The following is a 15,674-nucleotide window of genomic DNA, read 5'->3' on the forward strand; positions in this document are numbered from 1 at the left end:
TAACCTTCAGCTGCACTCATCCACACAACCATTAACCTTCAGCTGCACTCATCCACACAACCATAAACCTTCAGCTGCACTCATCCACACAACCATTAACCTTCAGCTGCACTCATCCACACAACCATAAACCTTCAGCTGCACTCATCCACACAACCATAAACCTTCAGCTGCACTCATCCACACAACCATTAACCTTCAGCTGCACTCATCCACACAACCATTAACCTTCAGCTGCACTCATCCACACAACTTCATTAACCTTCAGCTGCACTCATCCACACAACCATTAACCTTCAGCTGCACTCATCCACACAACCATTAACCTTCAGCTGCACTCATCCACACAACCATTAACCTTCAGCTGCACTCATCCACACAACCATTAACCTTCAGCTGCACTCATCCACACAACCATCAACCTTCAGCTGCACTCATCCACACAACCATTAACCTTCAGCTGCACTCATCCACACAACCATTAACCTTCAGCTGCACTCATCCACACAACCATTAACCTTCAGCTGCACTCATCCACACAACCATTAACCTTCAGCTGCACTCATCCACACAACCATTAACCTTCAGCTGCACTCATCCACACAACCATTAACCTTCAGCTGCACTCATCCACACAACCATTAACCTTCAGCTGCACTCATCCACACAACCATTAACCTTCAGCTGCTCATCCACACAACCACCATTAACAGCCAGCTGCACTCATCCACACAACCATAAACCTTCGCTGCACTCATCACACAACCATTAACCTTCAGCTGCACTCATCCACACAACCATTAACCTTCAGCTGCACTCATCCACACAACCATAAACCTTCAGCTGCACTCATCCACACAACCATTAACCTTCAGCTGCACTCATCCACACAACCATTAACCTTCAGCTGCTCATCCACACAACCATTAACCTTCAGCTGCACTCATCCACAACCATTAACCTTCAGCTGCACTCATCCACACAACCATAAACCTTCAGCTGCACTCATCCACACAACCATTAACCTTCAGCTGCACTCATCCACACAACCATAAACCTTCAGCTGCACTCATCCACACAACCATAAACCTTCAGCTGCACTCATCCACACAACCATTAACCTTCAGCTGCACTCATCCACACAACCATTAACCTTCAGCTGCACTCATCCACACAACCATTAACCTTCAGCTGCACTCATCCACACAACCATTAACCTTCAGCTGCACTCATCCACACAACCATCAACCTTCAGCTGCACTCATCCACACAACCATTAACCTTCAGCTGCACTCATCCACACAACCATTAACCTTCAGCTGCACTCATCCACACAACCATTAACCTTCAGCTGCACTCATCCACACAACCATTAACCTTCAGCTGCACTCATCCACACAACCATTAACCTTCAGCTGCACTCATCCACACAACCATTAACCTTCAGCTGCACTCATCCACACAACCATTAACCTTCAGCTGCACTCTATCCACACAACCATTAACCTTCAGCTGCACTCATCCACACAACCATTAACCTTCAGCCGTACCTTCATCCACACAACCATTAACCTTCAGCTGCACTCATCCACACACAACCATTAACCTTCAGCTGCACTCATCCACACAACCATTAACCTTCAGCTGCACCTATCCACACAACCATAAACCTTCAGCTGCACCTTCATCCACACAACCATTAACCTTCAGCTGCACTCATCCACACAACCATAAACCTTCAGCTGCACCATCCACACACACAACCATTAACCTTCAGCTGCACTCACCACACAACCATAAACCTTCAGCTGCACTCATCCACACAACCATTAACCTTCAGCTGCACTCATCCACACAACCATTAACCTTCAGCTGCACTCATCCACACAACCATTAACTCAGCTCATCCACACAAACCATTAACCTTTCAGCTGCACTCATCCACACACAACCATTAACTTTCAGCTGCACTACATCCACACACAACCATTAACCTTCAGCTGCACTCATCCACACAACCATTAACCTTCAGCTGCACTCATCCACACAACCATTAACCTTCAGCTGCACTCATCCACACAACCATAAACCTTCAGCTGCACTCATCCACACAACCATTAACCTTCAGCTGCACTCATCTCCGGGTTTCTCCACGACGAACATTACCAAGAAAAAAAAATCATAAAAAATACAGAGTAAATTTTTTCTTGAGGAGTTTAAATTATTATTTTGTTTTATTACGAGGAAAAAACAATGATACAAAAATTATCTTCACAGTGACCAGACGTTATTCCTAGTGGTGTTCACGTTCTTGTTTATTTACGTCCTAAAATATAATAACCATTGAGGAGTCTCGAATATAATATTATATATGACCCTGTACTATAAAGTTAATGACACATAACGATGAATGTTGATCTATGTCAGCTGGGTGTAAGTTATTAGTCATTATAGTTACAAGATTAGTCATTACATAAGGAAGTTTAAGAAAAAATCCGATTTATATTAGGTTATGCGAAAACTTTTTATCCCATTTTCTCACATGAAAGGAATAACAGAAAATGGTACACAAGTGTCTGTCACAGGGTACTGTAATTTTAACACGTATGATTTTATCGCTTTATGGGCTGTTGTAATTTGTTAATAAAGTACATGAAATACAGTTATAGTTAATGTATATGATTATTTCCTCTCCAGAGTGGTTAGTTAACAGGTGAAGGGATGGTGGGGAGGGGGGACTGACCAACTCTCCCCTCTGTATCTATAACACGTCAGGGTGTTCCAGGCGATGGTTCATGATCGTTGTTTAAATTCTCATAACACTTCTCTTAAGGACCCCGGGAGTGGATCTTCAGACGCGGATTAATACACGCCCCCCACACAAACACGCACTGCCCCCCCACACAAACACACGCACCGCCCCCCCACACACACACGCCTCCCCCCCCACACACACACGTCCCCCCACACACACGCCCCCTCCCACACACGCCCCCCCACACACACACACGCACCGCCCCCCCACACACACGCCCCCCCACACACGTCCCCCCACACACACACGCCCCCCCACACACACGCCCCCCCCACACACACACACGCCCCCGACACAACAATAATGTAGACTATGACACAACAACTGACACACACTAAGATATCCATCACTGTAAGAGAGACAGTTTATTATTGGGGTCGTCCTGCCTGCCACCCTCAACAATGGCGCTCATTCATACAGGAAAAATTCTCAATCAGTCAATCTTTGATTCACTCCTCCATTCAGCCGATACAATCATGTACCTGGAGGTGATACATCATCCGTGACACGTTCAGGCTATACACACACACACTTGTGCCGCCATTAAGAGCCAAAGTCTCGCTGTTGAGTGGAGGGAAGTGAGCCATGTAGGTGAGGTACAGGAGGCAGTTATCTCCACCTGTAGATCTGAGGATTCTTGTGGTGGGTGGAGCACGCCTTCTACAGGTAAATTAAGGCCAGGCTCTTATTAAATGATAGAGGCGCCACACCGCCCGCCTCTCAACAAACACTTCCTATTTGTACAGGACACTTGACGTATTCTTCCTGGACGGAGACGGACATTGTTCTTGTATAAAATATATCTCCAGTTACGACTCCATTAAGGTTGGACGTGTGCCTTCTGTGCCCAGTTGTTCGCGTGGTCTAGTTGTTGAAGGTGTATTGTGGTGTTGTGCCGCTGACAACATGTTTTAATAACGTCATGGCGTTTTTTGTAACTATTATTAAAAGGTTTTGTGTTGGTGACGTTATTACTGAGCTTTATCAACTACGGTAACAGGTTAGTAACTACTACACTTGTCTATTAGTAATTACGAAAGGTAGAATTGTTTGTACTGAGTAACTATAGTGGTGAAGCTTTTGAAAGTTAATTAGCTAAGTGAAGTTTATATACAGAGAGAGAGAGAGAGAGAGAGAGAGAGAGAGAGAGAGAGAGAGAGAGAGAGAGAGAGAGAGAGAGAGAGAGAGAGAGAGAGAGAGAGAGGCTAGCAGTGTGTCATGTATGGTTGGTCGCCTCAGCCACAACAAGGTCACCACACCTGTAATGGCTCCCGATTGGCGATAACTGTATCCTAATGAAGCCTTCCGTGGTTACGCCCTCCCCTATAATCACGTGATAACAAAATTATTTCAGAGATATCATCCCGCGGAGTGATGGCGAGATGGAGCGAGATAATTAGGTAACTGGAGGTGTCACTCTGATGTGAGAGGCGACCACTGTGTCCTGCTGTGTTGCATCGCCCACATCGCGTTATTATTCATCACGTAATTCAGAAGGTTCCTTAGGCCTACACACGATTGGCTCGATTGTCGTGACGTCATAACCATCACGTGGGGAGTAATTGGATGGGTGTACCCAGGAAGCTTGCTCATTGGCGGAAGAAACTTGGGAATCGCCATGATTGGTTACTGGTGACGTCATGCTTGAGAAGTGTCCAAGGGCGGGAAAGTATAAGGCAAGTTTCAAAAGTTTTCACTCAACGAGAAACATCAGTGAGGGAGAGCTGACATGTGGACGGTAGTTAAAAGATGTTGTTAATGGCATTGTTCTAAGTTTGTGGTGAACTATGAAGGTGAGGGAGAGAGAGGATAGGGTAGTGTAGAGTTGGGTCGGGTCACAAGAGCCAATGGTGGGCGGTAGTGTTCGCTCAGCCCGGCCAGAAAGTGGGTAAGCCTGGGCGGTGGTGCGGATGCTGGCACACAAGATGTTTGTCCAGTCCACCAGCCTCGTGGCGCGCCCTCCTCCACCCTCCACCTGCCCCTCCACTCCTTAACCTGCCCCTCCCTCCACCCCCTCCACCTGCCCTCCACCCTTAACCTGGCTCCCCTCCACTCCTGCACCTGCCCCCTCCACTCCTGAACCTGCCCCTCCACTCTTAACCTGCCCTCCACTCCTTAACCTGCCCCCTCCACCTCCTTAACCTGCCCTCTCCACCACTTAACCTGCCCTCCACCTTAACCTGCCCCTCCACTCCTTAACCTGCCTCCCCTCCACTCCTTAACCTGCCCCTCCACTCCTGAACCTGCCTCCACTCCTTAACCTGCCCCTCCACTCCCAACCTGCCTCCACTCCTTAACCTGCCCCTCCACTCCTGAACCTGCCCCTCCACCCTGAACCCTCCACTCCTGCACCTGCCTCCACCTAACCTGCCCCTCCACCCCTTAACCTGCCCTCCACTCCTGAACCTGCCCTCCACCCCTGAACCTGCCCTCCACTCCTGAACTCCGCCTCCACCTGTACCTGCCCTCCACCTCTTAACTCCTGCCCCTCCACTCCTTAACCTGCCCCTCCACTCCTTAACCTGCCCCTCCCTCCACCCTCCACCTGTCCCTCCATTCTTCCACCTGGTCTTCCTCCCAGTACTCCAGGTAAGATTGTGTCACGGGCAAGATATACCCAAGGGCAAGATTACGCCAAGGGCAAGAGACGGCCAAGGGCAAGAGACGGCCAAGGGCAAGAGACGGCCAAGGGCAAGAGACGGCCAAATAGAATAAACGATCAAACACAATAATACTCAGTTGAAAGCAATAGTCGGCCAAGAGAGACGCAGTCAACTCCAGGACTCAATCAAGGACAGAAGTCGGTCAGAGGCTAAGGACAAGTGCAGGATTCAGCCAAGGATAAGATTCGGCCAAAGGAGAAAACTCGGCCAAGTGAAAGAGTGGGCCGGGGGCAAGACGGGAGTGACCAAGGGGAGAGGAACCCACGAGGAAAAGCAAGGACCGAGATAGAGGGAGGAGGAAGGGCGGGCCCAGAGCGCCGCGCCCCCTGGGTAGTGCGGCCCACCACCACTATACTACTCCCAGTGGGGCACCGTTCTCCACTATACCTCTCACCACTAGACTCAGTACAGACACGCTGTTCCATTACTCTCCCACTACTACTGTGACTACTACAGGATACTCAGTGGGGGGTCGTCACCAGCACCACGACACTCACTAGGGGTCGTCACCAGCACCACGACACTCACTAGGGGTCGTCACCAGCACCACGACACTCACTAGGGGTCGTCACCAGCACCACGACACTCACTAGGGGTCGTCACCAGCACTACGACACTCACTAGGGGTCGTCACCAGCACCACGACACTCACTAGGGGTCGTCACCAGCACCACGACACTCACTAGGGGTCGTCACCAGCACCACGACACTCACTAGGGGTCGTCACCAGCACTACGACACTCTATACTCCTATTGCTACCTCCTGCAGTGAAGAAAGTAAACAGACGAGAAAGCAAGGGACAAGAAAGAAGAATTTAAGAAACACAAAAGGAAAATAAATAAAGGGATAGTGAATAACAGAAAGAAAAAAAAACAGTGAAAAAAAGTGAAATGATATAACATAAAAAAGTGAATGAATAAAGATGAAAAACAAAGTGAATAATAAATACAGTGAAATAAACAAACTGAAAAAAAACCCTATGAAGGAATAACAGTGAAATAATAACAGATAATAAAACAAAGGTGAAATGAAAACATGAAATAAGTGAGAGAAAAATAATATAATAAATCAGAAAATAAACAGAAAGATTAAATCGTAAGAGAAGGAGAAAAACCCTGAATAAATGGAGGAGATAGAGATAGAGCCGAGAAGAGAGGAGAAGGAGGAGGAGGAGAAGGAGTTGACGCAGAAGAAATATAGATAAAGAAAGAGAATAAAGACAAACAGAAAAAATAACAACAAAGTGAAATATAGAACAAAAATAATAGAATAATAAGTGTCAAAAAAGTGATAAAAATTGAGATAAAAAACAGCACAATAACAGAGGGAATGAAAGAGAACAGAGAGAAATATCGAATAAAAATGACAAAAAAACTGAAACACAAATAAATAGGAACTAGAAGACAAAATAACAATTGAAAAATAAGAAAATATAAATAACAGAGAGAAAGTTATGTGGACAAGAACAGAAGAGAAAGAAGTTATGGAGAACATCACTTGTTCTAGAGGATGAACAACCAACAAAATAACAATGTAAGTAGATTTAGTTGTTATAAGTAATACCTCACTATACCAGGATGTTATAAGTAATGTCTTAAGTGTATGTATGTAGTAGGTACCGTGGTTGTAAGTATATATGTAATGTTGTCTTAAGTGTATGTATGTAGTAGTACCGTGGTTGTAAGTATATAAGTAATGTCTTAAGTGTATGTATGTAGTAGGTACCGTGGTTGTAAGTATATATGTAATGTCTTGGTAAAATAAGTGTATGTCATACTTTAGTATAAGTAGTTACTTGGTGAATAATGGGTGATAGAGACGCTGTGTAAGTATGATATAAGTGACACTCTGGTATAAGTATAAGTAATGTCCTGGTGTAAGTGTGAAGTAAGTTTAACGCTACAGTAAGTAATGAGAGAGAGAGAGAGAGAGAGAGAGAGAGAGAGAGAGAGAGAGAGAGAGAGAGAGAGAGAGTTTATTTTGTTTTCATTAGTAATTTAGTTTATGTACTTTCCTGATTTTTTCTTCATTTTAACTTAACCTAAATTTACCCTAACCTAACCTAACCTAGCTTGACTTAATTTAACCTAATGTAACTTAGTGTAACCTAACCTAATTTAACTTAAACTGACCTAACTTAATTTAACTTAAGCTAATCTAACCCAACCTAACCTAACCTAACCTAACCCCCAAGGAAATGTTAGGTTGCTAAATTATCAGGTGAAATTAGCTGCTGGTGCTAGGGGGTGGTGCTGGGGGGAGGTGCTGGGGAGGTGCTGGGGTGAGGTGCTAGGGGTGGTGCTGGGGGAGGTGCTAGGGGTGGTGTTGGGGGAGTTGTTAGGGGTGGTGCTGGGGGGGGCTAATCTATTGGTGACGTAGAAAAGTTTATACAATATCCGTAACTCTGGATGTTATGGTTAGGTTAGGTTAGGTTGGGTTAGGTTGGGTTAGGTTAGGTTAGGTTACCATCGTTCTACACCCTCATTAGTCTCGTTAGCTTCTCCACTGTGTCCTGACTCCCAAACATAAGCCTCTGAGTCTCACACACCACATCCTCCGTTTAATGTCACGTCAGTTGGTCAGAATATTCGACCTGACGCACTTTACATACATACATACATACATACATACATACATACATACATATCCTCACTACTTGCTCTTGATACCCTAAACTCAGATTGTCACCCGCTCGTCCGTGAAGACTGACACAAGTATATGTGTCTTGTTAACGAGGGTGTCAGGACCAAGATGCTGTGGACCCTCTCACACAGGCATTAGTGAACATGACAGGGTTGATGCCTTAGTTAAACCCGCGTTCAACACTGACAATATTGAGTACAATCTGGGACTGTCAAACAGAACCTTAAAAACTGTAATCAGGAAAGAACTTTCTGATGAATTTGAAGCCAGTAGACAAGTGCAGACAGGCACTAGTCAATCCATTGTTTACCATGATGAGATGTATCAAGTGAAACATGTATATGGAGCAAGTAATAAGATCACTAGATTACAAGATGTTGTAACCGCTAGACTAGGGTTAGGATATAAGTACCTCTGGCAGTATGTTCCTCAAGCAGATGTGAACAAAACTAAATGTAAAGTGTGTGGCCATACATATGGCCACACACTCCAACACTACGTCTTAGACCGTGATAAAATAGAACCTTATATCCAAGCACACTGTGTATGCAATAGCACAGCACTTTATCCCTGTTGACACGAGAGCTGATATACTAAGGCTGTACCCACACTTCACATCTAGTACCTAATAAAAATTCAATGTACCGACTTAAACAAACAATGTACTGGAAATATTCTGTAACACTCTATCCTGACCACTGGAGTCTGATAAACATCCTTTGTGGCTTCTACTCTGTCATCTTTGTTGTGCTACCGCTCACAGGTTGCGTATGGGGTGTACAATAAACTAACTGCTGTCTGCGGAAAAATTCATATTCAAAATACATACATACATACATACATACATACATACATACATACAGACATACATACATACATACATACATACATACCAAGTGACAGGAGTGGAAAAGGGTCAGTGGAAAGAGAACAGGTGAATGGAAGTGAGAGCAGTAATAGGAGGAGTAATAAGCTGCCAAGTCTTAACACAACAGCCATAGGAGTTTACTATCACAAAACACTGGTAATGTAACTGTTTTTAGCGACTGTTTACAAAAAAGACAAAAATATGAAGTCATCACCGAAGAATATCTATCTTGAGATTAAATTTCAGTCTACATGTTAATACAGGTTAATAGGTTATCTAATCGCCTTAGGCCTACACTGTGTGGGCCTAGAACCGAGGTGACGGGTCTAGGGTAATAAATCAGTCAGTACTCGTCGTTATAACAAGTCTCCGCTGTCCAGGGTGTTGTCGTTGTTATTATTATTGTTTTAGTTGTTATTTTTATTAGTTGTTGTTGTTATTAGTTGTTGTTATTGTTGGCGATAATTTTCATGTTCCAGTAGATTATAAAAACTTTTGACCTGGTTGTAATAGTTTTGTATATAGAGTAGCGTGTCGCAGATCGTGTTCAGTGAGATGGTATAACAGACACCAGTGTTGTCTGCCACCCTTAACATAACTACCGCCCATTCTTCCTCAAACTTTATACACCAGTTATATTGTCTAAAAAAATATACCATTGGTTGAGTGGACTCCCGTGGCCATCATTATAATATATATATAGGGAATATTTAGCTGTATTGTAAGTCGACGATTGGTGTAAATTAGGTGAGATGACCGGACATTCAGCGATGATTCCCTTCACTGTTGACAGATACTAACACTAACGGAGGGAGTGTCCTGGCAGCAGTTGGCTCTCCAGCATCCTTGTGCTCAAATACGTCGAAGAGACATCATCATATTTTTGCTTTCCCAACGACCGAGAGACAACGCCTCCTTTAATATACACTTGGGTATTCATGCCGGGGTGAGCAGCTCGCTTCTCTACCGCGACCGCCTCTACCTCACTCTCTCTCACACAAGTTAACTGAGATGCGATAAATAAGATCACAGTGACGCTGACAACATTATCCAACACTCAAATGTAATATTATGTGAAGTAGATCATCCTCTATATTTAGGTGTTACTACTAAGACCTGTCTACTGTATACGACCTACACTTGTGAAGAGTCGCTGTAAGGAAGAACCACGGCGGGAAAATACGAGAAAAAAAAATGTGGATAACTGGAGAATATTCCTGTGGTATTATGGCGTTATAATGACCGACAGCGTAGTAGTGAGGGAATCTATGGCTTCACCTACAGTACACGCTCTTGGTGGAAGGAATTTTATCTCATCTCTTTTAAACGACCAGAAACTGTGTAATAGAGGCAGTAAGCGTTGGGCCGGAGGTGGGAGAGGCTGCTGCACGGTCTAGCAGCTGAGATAGATGATATAAACCTGAATTACGGCCAAATATGAGGTTTAGGACCCAAGGAAAAACTAAACAAAACCTAGGATTCAAATTTTTCGTTAGGATTTCTAGCAAGTTTAAGGTGTTGATTTTAAGGGTACTTGTGAGATGTGGGGAGTGTGGGGTTGTTGTGGGGGTGTGGGGTTGTTGTGGGGAGGTGTGGGGTTGTTGTGGGGTTGTGGGGTTGCTGTGGGGTGTGGGGTTGTGGGGAGGTGTGGGGTTGTTGTGGGGAGTGTGGGGTTGTTGTGGGGAGGTGTGGGGTTGTTGTGGGAGTGTGGGGTTGTTGTGGGAAGTGTGGGGTTGTTGTGGGAGGTGTGTGGGCTGTTGTGGGGTGTGGGGGGAGGTGTGGGGTTGTGGGGAGGTGTGGGGTTGTTGTGGGTGTGGGGCTGTTGTGGGAGGTGTGGGGTTGTTGTGGGAGGTGGGAGGTGGGTGTTGGGGAGTGTGGGGTTGTGGGGAGTGTGGGGGTTGTTGTGATGTGTGGGGGGAGGTGTGTGGGCTGTTGTGTAGGGGTTGTGATGTTGTTGTGGGGTGTGGGGGGTTGTGGGGGTGGGGTTGTTGTGGAGGTGGGGCTGTTGTGTAGGGGTTGTTGTGGGGTGTGGGGGAGGTGTGGATGTGTGGGGCTGTTGTTGGTGAGGTCAGGTGGGTTGCTGTGGGTGTGTGGGCCATGTGGGGTAAGTGTATGTTGTTGTGGGAGTGTGGGGTTGTTGTGGAAGGTGGGGTTGTTGTGGGGGGTGTGGGGTTGTTGTGGGGAGTGTGGGGTTGTTGTGGGGAGTGTGGGGTTGTTGTGGGAAGTGTGGGGTTGTTGTGGGAGGTGTGGGCTAATGTAGGGATGTTTCCCGCTTCAGACAAGAGTCGTTGTTGGGGTTTAGAGAAGCTTTAGTAAATACCTTTATATAACCCCCAGGTGTTACAGGTGTGTTGTTATGTGATGCAGGTGTGTTATGTGTTGCAGGTGTGTTGTTATGTGATGCAGGTGTGTTATGTGTTGCAGGTGTGTTGTCATGTCAGTTAGAACACAAATTTCATTAGATGTTGAAAATACCACATGTAGCTCACGAGGGAGGCTGGTGGAAGTGTTAAGATGTGACTCTGGTTGACAAAGGTGTACTTCACGAGGGAGGCTGGTGGAAGTGTTAAGATGTGACTGACAACCAGGTGAGAGAGCCAGGAACCAGGTGAGAGGGCCAGGAACAAGGTGAGAGTGCCAGGAACCAGGTGAGAGGGCCAGGAACCAGGTGAGAGGGCCAGGAACCAGGTGAGAGGGCCAGGAACCAGGTGAGAGGGTCAGGAACCAGGTGAGAGGGCCAGGAACCAGGTGAGAGGGCCAGGCTGTAGTACTGGGGCCTTCAGATAAACAGAGTGGTCTAAATAGTGAGAGGATTACATTTCAGACATATGCCTTCGCCGCAACAATGTCTAGAACCAATACAGCAACGCAGGTAAAGTTGTCTGAGAAACCCAATCGTATTATATATTTCTTGACTAAGGACACAGCTCACGTACTGTAATTAACCACAATTGTACTTAATTATCTATGATTACAACGTTAATTGAAACTCTCGAAGCACTATATGAGTTTACTACCAGCAGCATTAAGCGCCATTCATTCCTGTGCGATAAAGTGAGAAATTGAAAATGTACAACTGTGGCATTTGTTAAAGACGCGGAGGACAGTCAGGGCAGAGCATGAGAGTAGTGTGAGGAGCATAATCAGTGCCATAACTGATGCTCCTTGAGACATACCAGAACTGAGCATACATTAACACAGTTTTATATCTCAAAATCTTTTATCACTGTTGGATTAATATATTACTAACCATACTACGCGCTTCAAGACCTTCGTTGTTGAGGCGCAGTAATAACATTATAACAACAGACGTTTAGACTATTACTCTCCAATGGTCATAAAAAATGTTGTGAAAACCCAGAGTGATGATTGAGAACATTCAGGAAGAGAGAGAGTATTGTGAGAATTATAATGGAACACACAGTCTATCATGCCTCTATCCTGCCTCTATCATGCCTCTATCCTGCCTCTATCATGCCTCTATCCTGCCTCTATCATGCCTCTATCCTGCCTCTATCATGCCTCTATCCTGCCTCTATCATGCCTCTATCATGCCTCTATCATTTACTTAAGTAGCTGCTTTGTGGATCTATTTTCTAGAGTACATTTATTTTGAAGTACTGTACTCTTACTGCAACTTAAGGAAGTACTGTACTTCTGCCACAACAAGTACTGTACTTTTACTGCAACACTGAAGGCAGTGTTTGTGGTGGGGCAGTGTTTAAAGTATAGTGTTTGTGGTGGAGAAAGTAGTGGTGGGGCAGTGTTAGTGGTTCATTAGAGACAGAGAATACGTGGCTCAAGAGTCTGTGTAAAATTACATAAGTGAAATATATTCGTTTATGAATTTAGGAAAATGATACGATAAGATTAGATAAGAAAGTAATGGAAGTGTTGAAGATGTTTGGTGTGACCGGGGACTTTTGAGTGTCCAGAGCTTTGGTAGGGACAGGGGGGGACATGACGTGTATTATAGTGAGGGAAGGGAAACTAGTTCTCGATAATAATTGGATATTAATTACTGTTATGTATTTTAACTAATGACTGGTAATGTTTGTGATACCTGTATCGGCATGAATTCAGACATCCGTATCTGTATCCGCATACTTTGACATGAATGATAGGGATTTTTAAATTTTATCATTGGTATTCTTTTAATAAATTTGATTCTCTACACTTGGTAAGGATTTTGTTTATATATATAGAAAACTAATTTGTGTATTTATGGGTTATATTATGCGAACAGAATAATTAATAATATATAAGTTACATTACAAATCATGTAGACAAAATACAAGGAAACGCAAAATGAACGAAATATTACGAAAAATAATAATCGAAACCCATTGTTCATGACCGCCAGAGGTGCCGCGTGTCGGGTCTGTTTACCTGTAGTGAACGTAATACTAGGCATATAGGTAGGTTAGGTTAGGTTAAGTTAGGTGAGGTTAGGTTAGGTTAAGTTAGGTCAGGTTAGGTTAGGCTTTGGTTACATTATATCAATATTAGATTTCAAACACACTAAGGTTAACTATTTTTGTTAACGTGATGTTTAGGTTTTTGTTAGTTGTGTTGTGTTGTGTTGTGTTGTGTTGTGTGTTGTTGTGTTGTGTTGTGTTGTGAAGCATTATATTGTTGTTGTTGTGTTGTGTGTTGTGTTGTGTTGTGTTGTTATGTTGTGTTGTGTTGTGTTGTGTTGTGAAGCATTATATTGTGTTGTGTTGTGTTGTGTTGTGTTGTGAAGCATTATATTGTGTTGTGTTGTGTTGTGTTGTGTTGTGTTGTGTTGTGTTGTGAAGCATTATATTGTGTTGTGTTGTGTTGTGTTGTGTTGTGTTGTGTTGTGTTGTGAAGCATTATATTGTGTTGTGTTGTGTTGTGTTGGTGGGTGTATCAAACTGCAGGCAATAATTAGTATCCAAGAATAACTTTACGTTCCCTCCTTGAAATATTGATTTAAAAACTAAAATACATTCCCGGGTAATATAAACTTTAATATAGGGTAAGAACTGAATTTATATAATGTGTATAAGCTCACTATGTAATGTTTTGTTTGAGTTGTCAGAGAGAACAGTGTTTTTCGTCAGTTGTAACCAGGGAGGAGGAAAGACCGTGACAGTTTGTATACAGTTAACTTCTCACGTCAGTTCGTATTTCCTCCTGAACCATGAGATTTTAGCCTCACGAATCCGAAGAGTTTATGGACAGAATAATATATCACTATACAGCCTCGGGGTCACGAATCTGAATCTCAAGGGTTCGTGATTAAGTGAGAGGTGAACGGACTTTCGTAGTTGATTGTATTTTATGACGGTGAGTGTGTCTGTCTGTCTGTCTGTCTGTCTTCACTAGGGACGAATTCACCAGGACAAGCGACTCGGAGCCCAGACCCTCAAACACACGAGTCAAAAACCTGGAAAAGCCGGGTAATCACTGAACCGTATCCGTATGCAAATCAGTTGTGAGAGGAACCATGTAGTCATTGTCTATATCACATCTGAAGTTAATCGAGACAGTTAATTTCCCGGACAGACAAACGGACGCTGGTGTTGTGTGAAGACGAGTGACGTGTTTCTGGCGAGGCTGTTAAGTAAGGTCAAATTAATCCATTTATTATGACCTGGTAAATGTGATAATTGATTGATTTTTTTTAAGGTGTCTTTAAGTTAATATATTAATTATTAACTAATATTACGGAAATGTTTAGGAATCTGTTCATGTAAGTTTATACATATTCTTTTGTGTGTGTAGTCTATCTCAAAGGCGTAACAAAGATTATAAACTTTCATAATCCATTTGTCATTGTAACGTCAACTTGCTCTCCAAAAACACAGCCAACACACATTCTTACATGTAACATAAATGGAGAATTAATATTTGTGTCTTTCCTGTACACATTGTTACGACCGTGTAGTATTTTTTATATATAACATGCTCCCATGTTCCATATTATTCCTGTAATGATGTGTTAAATTTACTATTATATATTCTAGTCACCTTACCCTGTGCTGTTAAGGTTTTAACTGTCATTATTTGTTCAAGCCCATCTTGTTTCTTTATTTTGTATTGTAACCAGCATTCTTTGTTCTCTAACGACCATCTGCATCGTTAAACGACCCACCGGCGGGTCGCGTGGCGGGAGCCGACCTTATATATAGGACCCACCAACTGACTTGAGTTAGTTCAGTCCTCTTGTCATACAGTTCACATCCTTTGAGTGTCACCTGTGACTTATACTTAATTTATTTGTGTTGTTCCTGTCGCCACCAATGTGGTATATCTATGTGAGTACCTATTTATGTCTCTGTTTGTGTCCATCAGTATTTGCTTAGTTGTATTCAAGTAATTCAGTGTTGTTTCACGTTAGTTAATTTCAGTGATAGTTTTTATATGTTTATGCAGTGTTAACGTAATCCAATGCTTTATTTTTATTCTTTTGATGTTTCGATGTTTAGTATCATTTCTGTCTTAAAAGTTTCGATGGTGAATCAATTTGTTGTGACAGCCTACGAGGCTCTTTATTGTGTTAATATTTAATCAATTAAATTTTAAAGGTTTAATTTCTTTATTTTTATTCTTTTAATTTACTTCACTTTGTTTGGTTACGCCTAGAACCTGGATATATAAGTAAATTAAGAGACGGCGTAACAGTTTTGGTGACTTTGCCAGGATTCACTAAAGACC

At 43.5% G+C, this 15,674-nt stretch overlaps 1 protein-coding gene across 1 annotated transcript in view; it reads left to right on the top strand.

Moving 5' to 3' along the window:
- Positions 1-6,711: 6,711 nt before the first annotated feature.
- The window catches only part of LOC121859800 (Krueppel-like factor 3), a 28,769-nt gene continuing 19,806 nt past the window's right edge, over positions 6,712-15,674 (top strand). The window contains exon 1 of the mRNA XM_042356775.1: positions 6,712-7,012. Within this exon, the coding sequence (XP_042212709.1) occupies positions 6,989-7,012 (24 nt within the window). The 5' untranslated portion in view covers positions 6,712-6,988. The remainder of the gene's footprint in view (positions 7,013-15,674) is intronic.

The sequence above is a fragment of the Homarus americanus genome, unplaced genomic scaffold (genome assembly GCF_018991925.1).
Source record: "Homarus americanus isolate GMGI-L3 unplaced genomic scaffold, GMGI_Hamer_2.0 scaffold4831, whole genome shotgun sequence".
NCBI classification, from domain to species: domain Eukaryota; kingdom Metazoa; phylum Arthropoda; class Malacostraca; order Decapoda; family Nephropidae; genus Homarus; species Homarus americanus.